Source organism: Saccoglossus kowalevskii, chromosome 1 (assembly GCF_978046115.1).
Source record: "Saccoglossus kowalevskii chromosome 1, keSacKowa6.1, whole genome shotgun sequence".
NCBI classification, from domain to species: domain Eukaryota; kingdom Metazoa; phylum Hemichordata; class Enteropneusta; family Harrimaniidae; genus Saccoglossus; species Saccoglossus kowalevskii.
The window spans coordinates 45,283,163-45,304,551 of NC_140641.1; the positions used below are offsets into that span (position 1 = coordinate 45,283,163).

The 21,389-nt window shown below is 43.2% G+C and overlaps 1 protein-coding gene across 3 annotated transcripts in view; it reads left to right on the forward strand.

Annotated features, from left to right (window-relative positions):
- The window catches only part of LOC100375430 (structural maintenance of chromosomes protein 6-like), a 128,138-nt gene that overhangs the window by 4,266 nt on the left and 102,483 nt on the right, over positions 1-21,389 (forward strand). For all 3 annotated transcript variants that reach the window (XM_085502548.1, XM_085502557.1, XM_085502563.1), the window contains exons 2-7: positions 7,420-7,568; positions 8,247-8,361; positions 8,697-8,802; positions 9,735-9,933; positions 10,684-10,764; positions 18,496-18,597. In XM_085502548.1, the coding sequence (XP_085358674.1) occupies positions 7,434-7,568; positions 8,247-8,361; positions 8,697-8,802; positions 9,735-9,933; positions 10,684-10,764; positions 18,496-18,597 (738 nt within the window). In that variant the 5' untranslated portion in view covers positions 7,420-7,433. The remainder of the gene's footprint in view (positions 1-7,419; positions 7,569-8,246; positions 8,362-8,696; positions 8,803-9,734; positions 9,934-10,683; positions 10,765-18,495; positions 18,598-21,389) is intronic.

The window sequence follows — 21,389 nt, forward strand, 5'->3', positions numbered from 1 at the left end:
TGGTATGTTTTAATGTTACACTTGTCTCCATAATATGAACAATAATTAATTTGAGAATTGATTTTCATTGCCCGACAGTCACTATTCCGTCATTTGCACATACCAGTCTTTACCTGTCACAACCTGTTTTTTTGTGTTTTTTTACCTCAACAGGGGATTTTTTCAGCACATATTTTAATGACATTTATGCTAAAAACATACTTTCTAGTCTTTATATGACTTACATAGGCATCATGTTGAAAAAAAAATTCACAAGATGACAAATGTATTTAATGTAATATGCATTTATTTTTTATATTTTTTTTGGTAATGTAAAGTATATTCTAAAAGAAGTTTCAAATAAAAACAAACTGGATTTGCATTGCTGAGCAGCAAAGGATTACGGTAGTACAATCCAGTCATGCTGTGTTTCACAAGTGAATAATTTGTTTTATATTGCATTGGTTGATAATTACTCAGTAGTGATTTTAATAATGTACAAAAAATAAATTTGTTGAATTACCATGAAATGCAAGTAAAATTCAACTTAGTTTCATCATAAGCTAATGATTCCGTTCGCATATTATAAATGCTCAAAACTGTAGGATATCCACCAGTTTTGCATGAGTTGACCACGACGGTGTTCTTTGAATTGATAGGTCAAATCGCTAATTAACCAATCAAACTGATAGATGATGCCAACGTGTTCAAATTACCATAGCTCATTTAGATATGTCAATGTTATTGAATGCAACCGGAAGTCATGTGCTGATGTTATAGTATGATCTTTTGGCTTGGATTTTGATGGAAAACGGCATGACAGGTAACAGCACAGTTACACCAGCCTGGTCAGGCACAGCGCGGTTACACCAGCCTGGTCAGGCACAGCGCAGTTACACCAGCCTGGTCAGGCACAGCGCGGTTACACCAGCCTGGTCAGGCACAGCGCAGTTACACCAGCCTGGTCAGGTACAGCGCAGTTATACCAGCCTGGTCTGGTACAGCGCAGTTAGACCAGCCTGGTCAGGTACAGCACAGTTAGACCAGCCTGGTCAGGTACAGCACAGTTACACCAGCCTGGTCAGGCACAGCACAGTTACACCAGCCTGGTCAGGCACAGCACAGTTACACCAGCCTGGTCAGGTACAGCGCAGTTACACCAGTCTGGTTAGGCACAGCACAGTTACACCAGTCTGGTTAGGCACAGCACAGTTACACCAGCCTGGTCAGGTACAGCGCAGTTACGCCAGCCTGGTCAGGCACAGCCCAGTTACACCAGCCTGGTTAGGCACAGCGCAGTTACACCAGCCTGGTGAGGCACAGCGCAGTTACACCAGCCTGGTCAGGTACAGCGCAGTTACACCAGCCTGGTCAGGTACAGCGCAGTTACACCAGCCTGGTCAGGCACAGCGCAGTTACACCAGCCTGGTCAGGCACAGCGCTGTTACACCGGCCTGGTCAGACACTGCACAGTTACACCAGCCTGGTCAGGCACAGCGCAGTTACACCAGCCTGGTGAGGTACAGCGCAGTTACACCAGCCTGGTGAGGTACAGCACAGTTAGACCAGCCTGGTCAGGTACAGCACAGTTAGACCAGCCTGGTCAGGTACAGCACAGTTACACCAGCCTGGTCAGGCACAGCACAGTTACACCAGCCTGGTCAGGCACAGCACAGTTACACCAGCCTGGTCAGGTACAGCGCAGTTACACCAGTCTGGTCAGGTACAGCGCAGTTACACCAGTCTGGTTAGGCACAGCACAGTTACACCAGTCTGGTTAGGCACAGCACAGTTACACCAGCCTGGTCAGGTACAGCGCAGTTACGCCAGCCTGGTCAGGCACAGCCCAGTTACACCAGCCTGGTTAGGCACAGCGCAGTTACACCAGCCTGGTGAGGCACAGCGCAGTTACACCAGCCTGGTCAGGTACAGCGCAGTTACACCAGCCTGGTCAGGTACAGCGCAGTTACACCAGCCTGGTCAGGCACAGCGCAGTTACACCAGCCTGGTCAGGCACAGCGCAGTTACACCGGCCTGGTCAGACACTGCACAGTTACACCAGCCTGGTCAGGCACAGCGCAGTTACACCAGCCTGGTCAGGCACAGCGCAGTTACACCAGCCTGGTCAGGCACAGCGCAGTTACACCAGCCTGGTGAGGTACAGCGCAGTTACACCAGCCTGGTGAGGTACAGCACAGTTACACCAGCCTGGTCAGGTACAGCGCAGTTACACCAGCCTGGTCAGGTACAGCACAGTTACACCAGCCTGGTCAGGTACAGCGCAGTTATACCAGCCTGGTCAGGTACAGCGCAGCTACACCAGCCTGATCAGGTACAGCGCAGTTACACCAGCCTGGTGAGGTACAGCGCAGTTATACCAGCCTGGTGAGGTACAGCTCAGTTCCACCAGCCTGGTCAGGTACAGCGCAGTTACACCAGCCTGGTCAGGCACAGCGCAGTTACACTAGCTTAGCCTGGTCAGGCACAGCACAGTTATACCAGCCTGGTCAGGTACAGCACAGTTACACCAGCCTGGTCAGGTACAGCGCAGTTACACCAGCCTGGTCAGGCACAGTGCAGTTACACCAGCCTGGTCAGGCACAGCGCAGTTACATCAGCCTGGTCAGGCACAGCGCAGTTACACCAGCCTGGTCAGGCACAGCGCAGTTACACCAGCCTGGTGAGGTACAGCACAGTTACACCAGCCTGGTGAGGTACAGCACAGTTACACCAGCCTGGTCAGGCACAGCACAGTTACACCAGCCTGGTGAGGCACAGCGCAGTTACACCAGCCTGGTGAGGTACAGCACAGTTACACCAGCCTGGTCAGGCACAGCACAGTTACACCAGCCTGGTGAGGTACAGCGCAGTTACACCAGCCTGGTAAGGTACAGCACAGTTACACCAGCCTGGTCAGGCACAGCGCAGTTACACCAGCCTGGTGAGGTACAGCGCAGTTACACCAGCCTGGTGAGGTACAGCGCAGTTACACCAGCCTGGTGAGGAACAGCGCAGTTACACCAGCCTGGTCAGGCACAGCGCAGTTACACCAGCCTGGTCAGGTACAGCGCAGTTACACCAGCCTGGTGAGGTACGGCACAGTTACACCAGCCTGGTCAGGCACAGCGCAGTTACACCAGCCTGGTCAGGCACAGCGCAGTTACACCAGCCTGGTCAGGCACAGCGCAGTTACACCAGCCTGGTCAGGTACAGCGCAGTTACACCAGCCTGGTCAGGCACAGCGCAGTTACACCAGCCTGGTCAGGCACAGCGCAGTTACACCAGCCTGGTGAGGTACAGCACAGTTACACCAGCCTGGTGAGGTACAGCGCAGTTACACCAGCCTGGTGAGGTACAGCGCAGTTACACCAGCCTGGTGAGGTACAGCGCAGTTACACCAGCCTGGTGAGGTACAGCGCAGTTACACCAGCCTGGTCAGGTACAGCACAGTTACACCAGCCTGGTGATGTACAGCACAGTTACACCAGCCTGGTCAGGTACAGCACAGTTACACCAGCCTGGTGATGTACAGCACAGTTACACCAGCCTGGTCAGGTACAGCGCAGTTACACCAGCCTGGTGAGGTACAGCACAGTTACACCAGCCTGGTGAGGTACAGCACAGTTACACCAGCCTGGTCAGGTACAGCACAGTTACACCAGCCTGGTCAGGTACAGCACAGTTACACCAGCCTGGTCAGGCACAGCGCAGTTAGACCAGCCTGGTCAGGTACAGCACAGTTACACCAGCCTGGTGAGGTACAGCGCAGTTACACCAGCCTGGTGAGGTACAGCGCAGTTACACCAGCCTGGTCAGGTACAGCACAGTTACACCAGCCTGGTCAGGTACAGCACAGTTACACCAGCCTGGTCAGGTACAGCACAGTTACACCAGCCTGGTCAGGTACAGCACAGTTACACCAGCCTGGTCAGGTACAGCACAGTTACACCAGCCTGGTCAGGTACAGCACAGTTACACCAGCCTGGTCAGGTACAGCACAGTTACACCAGCCTGGTCAGGTACAGCACAGTTACACCAGCCTGGTGATGTACAGCACAGTTACACCAGCCTGGTCAGGTACAGCGCAGTTACACCAGCCTGGTGAGGTACAGCACAGTTACACCAGCCTGGTGAGGTACAGCACAGTTACACCAGCCTGGTCAGGTACAGCGCAGTTACACCAGCCTGGTGAGGTACAGCACAGTTACACCAGCCTGGTGAGGTACAGCACAGTTACACCAGCCTGGTCAGGTACAGCGCAGTTACACCAGCCTGGTGAGGTACAGCACAGTTACACCAGCCTGGTCAGGTACAGCGCAGTTACACCAGCCTGGTGAGGTACAGCACAGTTACACCAGCCTGGTGAGGTACAGCACAGTTACACCAGCCTGGTCAGGTACAGCACAGTTACACCAGCCTGGTCAGGTACAGCACAGTTACACCAGCCTGGTCAGGTACAGCACAGTTACACCAGCCTGGTCAGGTACAGCACAGTTACACCAGCCTGGTCAGGTACAGCACAGTTACACCAGCCTGGTCAGGTACAGCACAGTTACACCAGCCTGGTCAGGTACAGCACAGTTACACCAGCCTGGTGATGTACAGCACAGTTACACCAGCCTGGTGATGTACAGCACAGTTACACCAGCCTGGTCAGGTACAGCGCAGTTACACCAGCCTGGTGAGGTACAGCACAGTTACACCAGCCTGGTGAGGTACAGCACAGTTACACCAGCCTGGTCAGGTACAGCGCAGTTACACCAGCCTGGTCAGGTACAGCGCAGTTACACCAGCCTGGTGAGGTACAGCACAGTTACACCAGCCTGGTGAGGTACAGCACAGTTACACCAGCCTGGTCAGGTACAGCACAGTTACACCAGCCTGGTGAGGTACAGCACAGTTACACCAGCCTGGTCAGGTACAGCACAGTTACACCAGCCTGGTCAGGTACAGCGCAGTTACACCAGCCTGGTGAGGTACAGCACAGTTACACCAGCCTGGTGAGGCACAGCGCAGTTACACCATCCTGGTCAGGTACAGCACAGTTACACCAGCCTGGTCAGGTACAGCACAGTTACACCATCCTGGTCAGGTACAGCACAGTTACACCAGCCTGGTCAGGTACAGCACAGTTACACCAGCCTGGTCAGGTACAGCACAGTTACACCAGCCTGGTGAGGTACAGTGCAAGCTACCTATAACCCCACTGCTTCTCTTTTGTATTCACGCATGTAGCAGATATAGTTTTTTGGGCTATATGTTTGGTTATGTTTTTTGGTCTCCTGCGAAAATCAAATGCCCTCCCTCCATACTTTCGGGTGTTTCCATGGGGCCTAGGTATGGTAAATAAGTAGTCCAAAACCATCCAGACAAAAGGTTGAAAACTGCTTTTACCTCTCCTAATCCTTTCCAACCACCCATCCACTTTGTCTTGTTTCAGCTGTTATTGCTACCTTTAGGAGTACCCCCTTCCTTCCTGAGGCCCCAGCTCTTGTACTCCCTCCCAGCCAGTTCTCTCCTATGTTAACCAAACATTTTGGCTCCATTGGTGCATAATGCTAATCAGTATTCAACCCACAGTTTTCGCCGGGGTGATGATTCATGGGCATTGTATTCAGGAATATCAACTGAGTAATCAAACTCCTGGGGAACTGGCAGAATTACTCCTTCAGGAAATATCTGCATCCATCCCTTCTTCTCAGGCGACAAACAATGAACCAATTCGTAGCCAGACTACCTTCTACGTAACAACTACTCTCACTACAGTTTCTTTGATCTTTGGGGATTTTAGTCTATTTAGTCTGTAGTTTTTAGATATGTACGTTACAAGTGTTTGCAAAGTCAGCATGTTCACATCATGATATCTCATTTCCATTGTAAGACATGGCTAGATAGTGACACATCGAAAAGTTCATCGCCTGTTTTTGTGAATTCATGTCTGCGATCAAATAATAAGTTAATAAGTAGAATAGTTTTATTTTTGGATGGATTGATTTCTGCATATCAGCGCAGAATCGTTCTTTCCCGATTAGATCATGATGGTTATGTGTCTATTAACTATATGCGTAAAGTTTCTGAGACAGACCATATCTGACTCGGAACATAACAGTGAACAATAGTAATCTCAACATTAATTTTGATCATTTCAAAAAACTAGGGGTATTTCTGTCTCATACTCTCCACAGTAACGTTTTTGACTCCTTTGTGCGAAGCACAAAAAGGGAGTTTTTGCAGTTAGTGTGTCTCTGTCTGTCTGTAATTACCTAATTTGCATGATAATTAGCTGATTTTTAGCTGTTCCATGACTGTTCCACTGATATCTAAAGAACCACTCATTAGATTTAGATGAAACTTTGCACACAGATGCTCCAAACTAATGCGTAGATTTGATTAGTTTTGGGTAAAAATCTGTGCAATATTAATTACCTAATTTGCATAATGATTAATCAATTTTTGTAATCATCACATTTCAATGACACTTGGTACATAGTTACTTAAGGACTGTGCAGACTCCTGATTAGTTTTTGGGTAAATATTTGTGCATATTAATTACTTATTAGCATAATTAGTTAATTTTCACTAATCATTATATTTTAATGAGACTTCTAGGACTATGCAGAGACCTGATTAGTTTTAATTGGATATTAATTACCTAATTTGCGTACTGTTCCACTGATATATAAAGAACCACAAATTGGATTTAATGAAACTTTTAAAGAGAACTATTCAGAGACCCAATTAGTTTTTGGTAAATATTTATGCTTATTAATCACCTAATTAACATAATTAATTAACACTGATATCTCAATTTACTCTTAGCACACGGGAGTACTTTCTAAGCTTTCTTTGATTTGAATTTGCGAAGGTGATTTCCATTGTCTTCTTTCAAGCCCTTATGTGATAAGGAACAACACATTAGGAAGAGTGTGAATGTTTGTGAAAATTAGACTGACTCATCCTGTCTCAGCATCATGTGACATTGATTGACAGAAATATTCAAGCTCAGCAGCACATCCTTTCAATGGTTCATAAATAAAGCATACAATCACTGTGATATTCAGTCACATACATCTACTTTTAGTGCTATAAGTTGAAGAAAACACAAGTTCTTCCCTTACACACGAATGACACAGAAATTTCTAGTAACACAAGTTCTTCCCTTACACACCAGTGACATAGAAATTTTTTGTAACACAAGTTCTTCCCTTACAGACAACAAATGTGAGCATAAAAACAAAGGAAACCTGGTGTTACAACAGTGTAGTTTTGCCTTCAGAAGCACCTCTTACCAAAGTGACTCAACTTGATGAATTCCATTGTGATTCAAAATTCCTACAAAATGATTCATCTTAGGGGGGCACAATTTTCATGGATAAAAAAAGTTCTAAAAAAAATACATCTTGTGGCCATTTTAGAAATATTGCTTTATCTTGCCAACAGAGTAAGATCTAAAAATGTCCAGGCGTAGTGGACGAATTGATAGTGGTACGCCTCCAGCCAAGAAAGGACGCTTTGTATCCAGTGATGAGGAATCCAGTGAAAATGAAATGGATCAATCACAAAATCCAGATTTTATAACTCCAAATTCGGTGAGTCAGAACATTCTGTATGTATCCATTGCTGTCTAAACTTGAGCAAAATTTAATAATTAGATTGATTTCAAATCATTTTGTATGTATTCATCGCTGTCTAAACTTGAGGAGAAGTTAATTAGATTGATTTCAAATCATTTTGTATGTATTCATCGCTGTCTTAACTTGAGGAGAAGTTAATTAGATTGATTTCAAATCATTTTGTATGTATCTATCGCTGTCTTAACTTGAGGAGAAGTTAATTAGATTGATTTCAAATCATTTTGTATGTATTTATCGCGGTCTTAACTTGAGAAGTTAATTAGATTGATTTCAGATCATTTTGTATGTATTCATCGCTGTCTAAACTTGAGCAGAAGTTGATAATTAGATTGATTTCAAATCATTTTGTATGTATTCATCGCTGTCTAAACTTGAGCAGAAGTTGATAATTAGATTGATTTCAAATCATTTTGTATGTATTCATCGCTGTCTAAACTTGAGCAGAAGTTGATAATTAGATTGATTTCAAATCATTTTGTATGTATTCATCGCTGTCTAATCTTGAGCAGAAGTTGATAATTAGACTGATTTCGAATCATTCTGTATGTATCCATTGCTGTCTAATCTTGAGCAGAAGTTGATAATTAGATTGATTTCAAATCATTTTCTATGTATGTATCCATTGCTCTGTAGACTGAAGCAGAAGTTGGTATCATTGAAAGGGTAACTTTAAAGAATTTTATGTGTCACAGTCGACTGGAGTTCAACTTTGGGCCTAATGTTAATTTTATTGTGGGACGAAATGGAAGTAAGTTGTGTTATACAAATATGATTGTCTCTAATGATAAAGAATTATAAGGTATTGGAAGGAATGTTTTGTGTTGATACAGGACTTTTCATCAGTCCTTTCATTATTTTTTGGCCATGTACAATCTGTTTTATTTTTACACGATTCATACATTGGGAAGATAATGGGTTGTAGTAGAAGTTATGTACAGTATGCTATTTTGTGTATTGTGTTTTTAGCCCCCTGAAGTATGCTAGTTTGTTGTTTATTGCTGTTGTTGGTTGTAATTCGTGAAATGTTTGCTCAATTGACAGCACAGTTTTTTATCATGTGAAGTTTATTGCTATTGCTTATAGGTGGTAAGAGTGCTGTGTTAACAGCTATGGTTGTTGGTCTGGGTGGTAAAGCAACTGTTACCAACAGAGGTTCATCAGTCAAGGCTTTCATTAAAGATGGTCAGAGGTAAAAAATAAATATACTTATTCACATAACTTTGTTATAATGCATTGTACAAAGGTTTTTGATATTTCTACAATATTTGCTTTATTAGCAGCACATTCATTTGTGTAAATTACAGCACATTAGTTTTGCACATCACCTAGTGTTGAGATGCATGTATTCGTGGCTGTTATGATCTGCTAATACAGTTAGATGTATAGCTGTATAGAAATAATGCTAGTGGTCTTTTATATATATTTGTTAAACATAATCTTGCCTGCAGCGAGAGTCGTTGGAAATCTGTGCTTTTATTAGCTCCGCTGTTGACTTTGTCGAGCGGAGCTTATCATATGAGTGATTGTCCGTCGTCGTCCGTGTCAATGTTTTACTTTTTCGACTTCTTCTTGAAAACTACAAGCCTGAATGCTTTGATACTTGGTGTATATGTACCTTGGGTAGACCTCTCTCAGATTTGTTCATTTCATGATCATATCTTCAATTCGAGAGGCTGCTTGTTAATATACACGGTAATAGTGTTATACATGTACACTACCCTATTTTCAAATGAAATGCTGTTTGTTTTTGGCAAAAACCAGTGAGTGACAGGCTAATTGGCCTATTTTTAACTCTGCTGTCGACTTTCTTGAGTGAAGCTTATCATTATTAGTGATTGTCCATCATCGTCTGTGTCAACTTTTTACTTTTTTGGCTTCTTCTTGAAAACTACAATTCTTATTGCTTTGATACTTGTATATGTACCATGGGCAGACCCCTTAGATTTGTTCATTTTGTGATGATATCTTTAATTCTCTAATTTTAATGAATGGTTTTGTCATTTCTGGTAAAAAGTGATATTGTCGTCAGGAAACTAAATGTCTTGGTAAACTAAATTTTGGGCTGGGTTTGGATTCCAAGTTAAAGCAAATGATATAAAATATGATTTCTTTCTTCCACAGCACTGCTGAAGTTGCAATAAAGCTACGTAATCGAGGTACTGATGCCTTCAAGTCTGAATTGTATGGGAACTCTATTGTTGTAGAACGTAAACTATCTGCAGATGGTGGCACACAGTATAAACTGAAATCAACTAGTGGTAAAATAGTTTCAACCAAGAGAGAGGAATTATCACATATACTAGATCAATTTAACATTCAGGTAATAGTCGGCAATCAGTTTGAGCTGTTTATATGGGTGATTGTCCGTCATTGTTCGTTCGTCATCCGTCAACAATTGCATTTTTAACTTCATGAAAACTAACAGCTCAATTGCTTTGATACTTGGTATGTAGGTACCATAGGCGGACCTCTGTCAGATTTGTTTATTTTGTGTTAATATCTTCAATTCTCTATTCTTGGCAGTTTTGGTAAAAATGCTATTTTTGACCTCTTCTTGAAAACTACCAGTCTTATTACTTTGATACTTAGTATGGTTTTTAAGCAAGAGAACAATTTTAACAACTGCCTAGTGTATAAACAATGGTCATGGCATATAGCTAATATCATATAGAACATTATCAACTTTGTTAAAAAGATACTCTGAAGACAGTGGGGCTATTTTGATCGTAAAGTCGCTTGAATATGTCTATATGTGTGATTATAACATTTTGTCAGTCTATGTACTTCCAGTCATACTGCATTAAAATTGACATACAGATGGTGAATGGTGCCCTTTGGTGTAGATTAACATGATTTTTACTGAACACTGAAATTGACTATCAGTAAAAAACAAAACATAGGGACTGTGCATTGTCTGCTTGTTTTTGTTGGCCTTGCTCTTAAATCTAGACACCAATTACAAAAGTGTATGAGACAATGTTTCATTCAAAGTTTTGTAATGACTTGTCAGAATTTTGTCTCTACCTTAGATATATTACTGTGTAAATTTGCTATGTAAATATGATTACAGGTTGATAATCCAGTGTCTATTCTCAATCAAGATACCAGCAGAAATTTTCTACATTCCAAGAATCCACATGACAAATACAAGGTGAGTTTGTTATTGCTCCTTGTCTGCCTTGCTTACAAGATTTGATACCTAACCATTACATGATTTGACACCCAAACATTACATGATTTGACACCCATCCATTATATGATTTGACACCTAACCATTACGAGATTTGACACCTAACCATCACAAGATTTGACATCCAACAATTACAAGATTCGACACCTAACCATTACATGATTTGACACCCAACCATTATATGATTTGACATCTAACCATTACATGATTTGACACCCAGCCATTACAAGATTTGACACATAACCATTACATGATTTGACACCTAACCATTACATGATTTGACACCAAACCATTATATGATTTGACACCTAACCATTACGAGATTTGACACCTAACCATCACAAGATTTGACATCCAACAATTACAAGATTTGACACCTAACCATTACATGATTTGACACCCAACCATTATATGATTTGACATCTAACCATTACATGATTTGACACCCAGCCATTACAAGATTTGACACATAACCATTACATGATTTGACACCTAACCATCACATGATTTGACACCCAACCATTACATGATTTGACACCCAACCATTACTTGATTTGACACCTAACCATTACATGATTTGACACCTAACCATTACATGATTTGACACCTAACCATCACAAGGTTTGACACCTAACCATTACTTGATTTGACATCTAACCATTACTTGATTTGACACCTAACCATTACTTGATTTGACACCTAACCATTACTTGATTTGACACCTAACCATCACAAGATTTGACACCTAACCATCACAAGATTTGACACCCAGCCATTACAAGATTTGACACATAACCATTACATGATTTGACACCTAACCATCACATGATTTGACACCCAACCATTACATGATTTGACACCCAACCATTACATGATTTGACACCCAACCATTACTTGATTTGACACCTAACCATCACAAGGTTTGACACCTAACCATCACAAGATTTGACACCTAACCATCACAAGATTTGACACTCAATCATTACATGATTTGCTACCTAACCATTACAAGATTTGCCACCTAACCATTACAAGATTTGCCACCTAACCATCACATGATTTGACACCCAACGATTACATGATTTGACACCTAACCATCAAATTATTTGACACCTAACCATCAAATAATTTGACACCTAACCATTACTTGATTTGACACCTAACAATTACATGATTTGACACCTAACCATCACATGATTTGACACCTAACCATCACATGATTTGACACCTAACCATTACATGATTTGACACCCAAACATTACAAGATTTGACACCCAAACATTACAAGATTTGACACCTAACCATTACTTGATTTGACACCTAACCATTACATGATTTGACACCTAACCATTACTTGATTTGACACCTAACCATTACTTGATTTGACACATAACCATTACTTGATTTGACACATAACCATTACTTGATTTGACACCTAACCATTACTTGATTTGACACCCAAACATTACATGATTTTACACCTGACCATCACATGATTTCACACCTAACCATTACTTGATTTGACACCTACAGTACAGTTCTCACGGAAGCTTTGGCTTCACTTCAGCTTCACCTTCGCTTCAGCATCGCATCATTATGGCATTGTTATGGCTTCAGCATCGCTTCAATGTCGCGACATTAAAAAGTTAGGCGGTTATCGCTTCGCTTCATTGTGGCCTCATTATGGCGACAATGTGGCATCAGCATCGCTTCATCAAACAAAGAAGTACAGAACTCATTTCGCCCAACCTCTCGCCCGCTTCCGCTTTTCAATCGCTCGCTTTTGCGACCGCTTGTTGAATTTCCGCTTTATTTTCGACTGTGCAAAAATTCGGACTACTAACAATTTTCTGGTTTTCATAGATCACGATTACTAGTTTAGTAACTGTGCACAGACGTTAAACAACCGTCAAAAGTTCAAATACTTTTCGTTTTAACTATCTATAATTATATGCACGCAATCTGACCCTTTGACCTAGATTTGGCTGGGATTGACTATTTTATTTTAAACAATATTCTGACGTGACGCACTGCTACAAAATGTATTTCAACAGAAGTACGACATGGTTGTCAGGGTTTCTTTTCCTGACTGTGTTGAGTTTACGATTTGTATAAATATTGTTATTTCCCCCAAGGAGAACACAAGCCGAAGGACCATGAAGCTAAATAGAAGTCCCACGCATGGACTGAGTGAAAGAAAATATTTCTAAGGCTAAAATAAAACCTAATATCCCTTTGTGTATTTGTCAATTTTGCATATATTTGTTGTGACAGTATGTTCGTAAATATCTGGAAAAATCTCGTCTTTCGTTAATAATTTCATTTGTTTGAAATGTCCACCGACCGTGTCCTCATAATTTGTTTGGAATATCGATCCCCGTTGGTTTCTCCAATTGGTCCCGACGTCCATTATTCAACAGAATCAGCATTTATTTATCGTAATTCATGGGATCATGTCCCGTAATTTGCGGGCTGTAAAACCAAATAATTAAACATGTACTATTTATTATATATATTTTTTACCTCGTGAAACTACAACACAGCGTAGAGTTGTCGCGGTGAAACAGTCGCCTTGAAATCGATGGAACTTCAATTATCCATTTCTCGCCTTGAAATAAAATTAAAAAAATTCGAAGAGCATCGGGGGATTATTAACCAGTCTTACCAATCGCGAGCTTTATTTTATTCAAATCCATAAAATTCACGAGTTTTTCGACATTTGTTGGCAACTTCCGCGCTAAAAATGGTTGAAAATGTGGGTGTGGTTCTCTCGCAAAGTCCCGTTGATAATACAGACCACGGTTACTAGTAACCGTGTACGGACAAATATGGTTCTGAGACCCAGGTCGTGCTCCGATCAGGTGACTTTCAGCAAATCAATGATGTTGTAACAAAGCATATTTGACGCTCATTGAAGGGTCGTCGTACTGTCCAATCTCCGGCGTCGATTCACTGTGCTGTGACAGGCTTCACAAATTCACTGAAAAACATCGGTATATTTTGACAAACGGCTGGGATTTGACCTCAGTTCAAAAAAAGAAAAAAAAGAAAAACTGGGCTGAGATACAAATCAGTTTTGCAAGTTGGGAAATAAGGTAAACCAGATTGGGGTCGATGATATTCAGTATCGAAGGACTTCCGTGTGTATAACGAGTTTCAAATTGTTCATCGACTGGTCACCAAATATTTACGGCTACAACTAAATGAAGACTTTTTTTTGTGAAGCCCAATAAATTATTTCTGCATGTCAAGTGCTATTCGATTTTTTACCAGGCCTGTGGCTCGTTTTTATTCGAAAATATTTTGTTGTGAGAATACTTTTAAAGTACGTATAGATCGAGCTCAGGTCACTGATCGTGACTTAATTTTGAAAATTGGATGTAAAATTTTACCAGACCGACGCCACCACAACCATCCAATCATAGTTGGAAATGTACGCACTTGTTTTGGAACTTTGTATCAAGATGGCAGGCGACAATGCCAGGCGGCGTTCGCGTGTTTTCCATGTATTAGTAGTCCGGGCATGGGATCGAACTCGGCTAAAACTAAACGAAACACAGAAAAATACCACCAAAATGAGGAATCTGAATCTGTTCTCTTACAAGCAAATAAAATGAACGAAAATAAAGTAATTTTATAACAAGAACAGTTTCATTTCATATAGCAAATTGTGTTGTTTCCGAACGACGATTGCATCGTGTGATTTAAATTTATCACGTTTTTCCTTGCAGTCAATATGACACTCGTCACCTTGCAGATTGCAATGTACATGTACTTCACATAGTTTTTGGTACCCAATACTCGCAACATTAAATAAACAAGATATCTTTTTAAAATGTCATTATACTCTTGGTCATATTATTTTATTCCCCTTACCGCTTTGAATTTCAAATCGATTACATATCGAACTTCTGTACATGTGTTTTTTCTCTACTGCCTTTCCATGTGAAAATAATGAGGTCATACTCATGTCACAATACTTTGAAGTTGATGCCATGTTCATGCCATGAGACTGCGAAGCTGAGGCCACGATGATGCCACAAAATAAGAGAGGCGAACACAGCTTCAATTTTCAATGACGCGAAGCTGATGCCACAATGATGCGATGCTGAGGTGACAATGAAGCCATGCGTATGCGACAATGATACCACAAAAGCCAAAGCTTCGGCGAGAACTGTACTGTAACCATCACATGATTTGACACCTAACCATCACATGATTTGACACCTAACCATTACATGATTTGACACCCAACCATCACAAGATTTGACACCTAACCATCACATGATTTGACACCTAACCATCACATGATTTGACACCTAACCATCACATGATTTGACACCTACCCATTACTTAATTTGACACCTACCCATTACTTGATTTGCCACCTAACCACTACATGATTTGACACCTAACAATTACATGATTTGACACCTAACCATTACATGATTTGACACCCAACCATCACATGATTTGCCACCTAACCATTACAAGATTTGCCACCTAACCATTACAAGATTTGCCACCTAACCATTACAAGATTTGCCACCTAACCATCACATGATTTGACACCCAACGATTACATGATTTGACATCTAACCATCAAATGATTTGACACCTAACCATCAAATAATTTGACACCTAACCATTACTTGATTTGACGCCTAACCATTACATGATTTGACACCTAACCATCACATGATTTGACACCTAACCATCACATGATTTGACACCTAACCATCACATGATTTGACACCTAACCATCACATGATTTGACACCTAACCATTACATGATTTGACACCCAACCATCACAAGCTTTGACACCTAACCATTACATGATTTGACACCCAAACATTACAAGATTTGACACCCAAACATTACTTGATTTGACACCTAACCATTACATGATTTGACACCTAACAATCACATGATTTGACACCTACCCATCACATGATTTGACACCTACCCATTACTTGATTTGACACCTACCCATTACATGATTTGACACCTACCCATTACATGATTTGCCACCTAACCACTACATGATTTGACACCTAACAATTACATGATTTGACACCCAATCGGTACAAGATTTGCCACCCAACCATCACATGATCTGCCACCTAACCATTACAAGATTTGCCACCTAACCATTACAAGATTTGCCACCTAACCATCACATGATTTGACACGCAACGATTACATGATTTGACACCTAACCATCAAATGATTTGACACCTAACCATCAAATAATTTGACACCTAACCATTACATGATTTGACACCTAACCATTACATGATTTGACACCTAACCATCACATGATTTGACACCTAACCATCACATGATTTGACACCTAACCATCACATGATTTGACACCTAATCATCACATGATTTGACACCTAACCATCACATGATTTGACACCTAACCATTACATGATTTGACACCCAAACATTACAAGATTTGACACCTAACCATTACAAGATTTGACACCTAACAATTACATGATTTGACACCCAACCATTACAAGATTTGCCACCTAACAATTACATGATTTGACCCCCAAACATTACATGATTTGACACCTAACCATCACATGATTTGACACCTAACCATTACATGATTTGACACCCAACCATCACAAGATTTGACACCCAACTATCACATGATTTGACACCTAACCATTACTTGATTTGACACCTAACCATTACTTGATTTGACACCTAACCATTACATGATTTGACACCTAACAATCACATGATTTGACACCTAACCATCACATGATTTGACACCTAACCATTACATGATTTGACACCCAACCATTACAAGATTTGCCACCTAACAATTACATGATTTTACACCCAAACATTACATGATTTTACACCTGACCATCACATGATTTCACACCTAACCATTACTTGATTTGACACCTAACCATCACATGATTTGACACCTAACCATCACTTGATTTGACACCTAACCATTACATGATTTGACACCCAACCATCACAAGATTTGACACCCATCACATGATTTTACACCTGACCATCACATGATTTCACACCTAACCATTACTTGATTTGACACCTAACCGTCACATGATTTGACACCTAACCATTACATGATTTGACACCCAACCATCACAAGATTTGACACCCATCACATGATTTGACACCTAACCATTACATGATTTGACACCCAACCATCACAAGATTTGACACCCAACCATCACATGATTTGACACCTAACCATTACATGATTTGACACCTAACCGTCACATGATTTGACACCTAATCATCACATGATTTGACACCTAACCATCACATGATTTGACACCTAACCATTACATGATTTGACACCCAAACATTACAAGATTTGACACCTAACCATTACAAGATTTGACACCTAACAATTACATGATTTGACACCCAACCATTACAAGATTTGCCACCTAACAATTACATGATTTGATACCCAAACATTACATGATTTGACACCTAACCATCACATGATTTGACACCTAACCATTACATGATTTGACACCCAACCATCACAAGATTTGACACCCAACTATCACATGATTTGACACCTAACCATTACTTGATTTGACACCTAACCATTACTTGATTTGACACCTAACCATTACATGATTTGACACCTAACAATCACATGATTTGACACCTAACCATCACATGATTTGACACCTAACCATTACATGATTTGACACCCAACCATTACAAGATTTGCCACCTAACAATTACATGATTTTACACCCAAACATTACATGATTTTACACCTGACCATCACATGATTTCACACCTAACCATTACTTGATTTGACACCTAACCATCACATGATTTGACACCTAACCATCACATGATTTGACACCTAACCATTACATGATTTGACACCCAACCATCACAAGATTTGACACCCATCACATGATTTGACACCTAACCATTACATGATTTGACACCCAACCATCACAAGATTTGACACCCAACCATCACATGATTTGACACCTAACCATTACATAATTTGACACCCAGCCATTACAAGATTTGTCATGCAGTGATTTTACAATCTTGATAACTGAGTGGCTATGTCATGCAGTGACTTTACCAACTTGATAACTCACATGAGCTATGACATGCAGTGACTTTACAAACTTGATAACTCACAGGGGCTATGTCATGCAGTGACTTTACAAACTTGATAACTCACAGGGGCTATGTCATGCAGTGACTTTACAAACTTGATAACTCACAGTGGTTATGACATGCAGTGACTTTACAAACTTGATAACTCACAGGGGCTATGACATGCATTGCTTTACAAACTTGATAACTCACAGGGGCTATGACTTGCATTGCTTTACAAACTTGATAACTCACATGAGCTATGACATGCAGTGACTTTACAAACTTGATAACTCACAGGGGCTATGTCATGCAGTGACTTTACAAACTTGATAACTCACAGGGGCTATCTCATGCAGTGACTTTACAAACTTGATAACTCACAGGGGCTATGTCTTGCAGTGACTTTACAAACTTGATAACTCACAGGGGCTATGACTTCCATTGCTTTACAAACTTGATAACTCACAGGGGCTATGACATGCAATTACTTATTCGATTGAGACTATTAAGTTAACCCAACTGCAATCACATATATCTAGTGTGTTTTACAGTTTTTTCTCAAAGCTACTCAGTTGGAACAAATGACGAGTGATTATAATACAATTCAGGAACAGAAGATACTGATGGAACAAACTGTCAAAAAAAGAGAGGAGGTAAGGGGCATCGAAAGGGGAGTCAAGGGGCATCGAAAGGGGAGTCAAGGGGCATCGAAAGGGGAGTCAAGGGGCATCGAAAGGGGAGTCAAGGGGCATCGAAAGGGGAGTCAAGGGGCATCGAAAGGGGAGTCAAGGGGCATCAAAAGGGGAGGTAAGGGGCATCAAAAGGGGAGGTAAAGGGCATCAAAAGGGGAGGTAAGGGGCATCAAAGGGGGAGGTAAGGGGCATTGAAAGGGAAGGTAAGGGGCATCGAAAGGGGAGGTGAGGGGCATCAAAAGAGGAGTCAAGGGCATCGAAAGAGGAGTCAAGGGCATCGAAAGAGGAGTCAAGGGGCATCGAAAGAGGAGTCAAGGGGCATCGAAAGGGGAGTCAAGGGGCATCGAAAGGGGAGTCAAGGGGCATCGAAAGGGGAGTCAAGGGGCATCGAAAGGGGAGTCAAGGGGCATCGAAAGGGGAGTCAAGGGGCATCGAAAGGGGCGTCAAGGGGCATCGAAAGGGGAGTCAAGGGGCATCGAAAGGGGAGTCAAGGGGCATCGAAACGGGAGTCATGGGGCATCGAAACGGGAGTCATGGGGCATCGAAACGGGAGTCAAGGGGCATCGAAACGGGAGTCAAGGGGCATCGAAACGGGAGTCAAGGGGCATCGAAACGGGAGTCAAGGGGCATCGAAACGGGAGTCAAGGGGCATCGAAACGGGAGTCAAGGGGCATCGAAACGGGAGTCAAGGGGCATCGAAAGGGGAGTCAAGGGGCATCGAAAGGGGAGTCAAGGGGCATCGAAAGGGGAGTCAAGGGGCATCGAAAGGGGAGTCAAGGGGCATCAAAAGGGGAGTCAAGGGGCATCAAAAGGGGAGGTATGGGGCATCAAAAATGGAGGTATGGGGCATCAAAAATGGAGGTATGGGGCATCAAAAGGGGAGGTATGGGGCATCAAAAGGGAAAGTAAGGGGCATCAAAGGGGGAGTCAAGGGGCATCGAAAGGGGAGTCAAGGGGCATCGAAAGGGGAGGTAAGGGGCATCGAAAGGGGAGTCAAGGGCATCGAAAGAGGAGTCAAGGGCATCGAAAGGGGAGTCAAGGGGCATCGAATGAGGAGTCAAGGGCATCGAAAGGGGAGTCAAGGGGCATCGAAAGGGGAGGTAAGGGGCATCGAAAGGGGAGGTAAGGGCATCGAAAGGGGAGTCAAGGGGCATCGAAAGGGGAGTCAAGGGGCATCAAAAGGGGCATCAAAAGGGGAGGTAAGGGGCATCAAAAGTGGAGTCGAGGGGCATCAAAAGGGGTGGTAAGGGGCATCAAAAGGGGAGGTAAGGGGCATCAAAAGGGGAGATAAGGGGCATCAAAAGGGGAGGTAAGGGGCATCAAAAGGGGAGGTAAGGGGCATCAAAAGGGAAGTCAAGGGGCATCGAAAGGGGAGGTAAGGGGCATCAAAAGGGGAGGTTAGGGGCATCGAAAGGGGAGGTAATTGGCATCGAAAGGGGAGGTAAGGGGCATCGAAAGAGGAGTCAAGGGGCATCGAAAGGGGAGGTAAGGGGCATCAAAAGGGGAGGTAAGGGGCACCGAAAGGGAAGGTAAGGGGCATCAAAAGAGGAGGCAAGGTGCATCAAAAGAGGAGTCAAGGGGCATTGAAAGGGGGAGGTAAGGGTCATCAAAAGGGGAGGTAAGGGGCATCAAAAGGGGGAGGTAAGGGGCATCAAAAGGGGAGGTAAGGGGCATCGAAAGGGGAGTCAAGGGGCATCGAAAGGGGAGGTAAGGGGCATCGAAAGGGGAGGTAAGGGGCATCGAAAGGGGAGGTAAGGGGCATCGAAAGGGGAGGTAATTGGCATCGAAAGGGGAGGTAAGGGGCATCGAAAGAGGAGTCAAGGGGCATCGAAAGAGGAGTCAAGGGGCATCGAAAGAGGAGTCAAGGGGCATCGAAAGGGGGAGGTAAGGGGCATCAAAAGGGGAGGTAAGGGGCATCAAAAGGGGGAGGTAAGGGGCATCGAAAGGGGAGTCAAGGGGCATCGAAAGGGGAGTCAAGGGGCATCGAAAGGGGAGTCAAGGGGCATCGAAAGGGGAGTCAAGGGGCATCGAAAGGGGAGTCAAGGGGCATCGAAAGGGGAGGTAAGGGGCATCAAAAGGGGAGGTAAGGGGCATCAAAAGGGGAGGTAAGGGGCATCAAAAGGGGAGGTGAGGGGCATCAAAAGGGGAGGTGAGGGGCATCAAAAGGGGAGGTAAGGGGCATCGAAAGGGGGAGGTAAGGGGCATCGAAAGGGGGAGGTAAGGGGCATCGAAAGGGGAGGTAATTGGCATCGAAAGGGGAGGTAAGGGGCATCGAAAGAGGAGTCAAGAGGCATCGAAAGGGGGAGGTAAGGGGCATCGAAAGGGGAGTCAAGGGGCATCGAAAGAGGAGTCAAGGGGCATCGAAAGGGGGAGGTAAGGGGCATCGAAAGGGGAGTCAAGGGGCATCGAAAGGGGGAGGTGAGGGGCATCAAAATGGGAGGTAAGGGGCATCGAAAGGGGAGTCAAGGGGCATCGAAAGGGGAGGTAAGGGGCATCGAAAGGGGAGTCAAGGGGCATCGAAAGGGGAGGTAAGGGGCATCAAAAGGGGAGGTAAAGGGCATCAAAAGTGGAGGTAAGGGGCATCAAAAGTGGAGTCGAGGGGCATCAAAAGGGGTGGTAAGGGGCATCAAAAGGGGAGTCAAGGGGCATTGAAAGGGGGAGTCAAGGGGCTTCGAAAGGGGAGGCAAGGGGCATCGAAAGGGGAGTCAAGGGGCATCGAAAGGGGAGGCAAGGGGCATCGAAAGGGGGAGGTA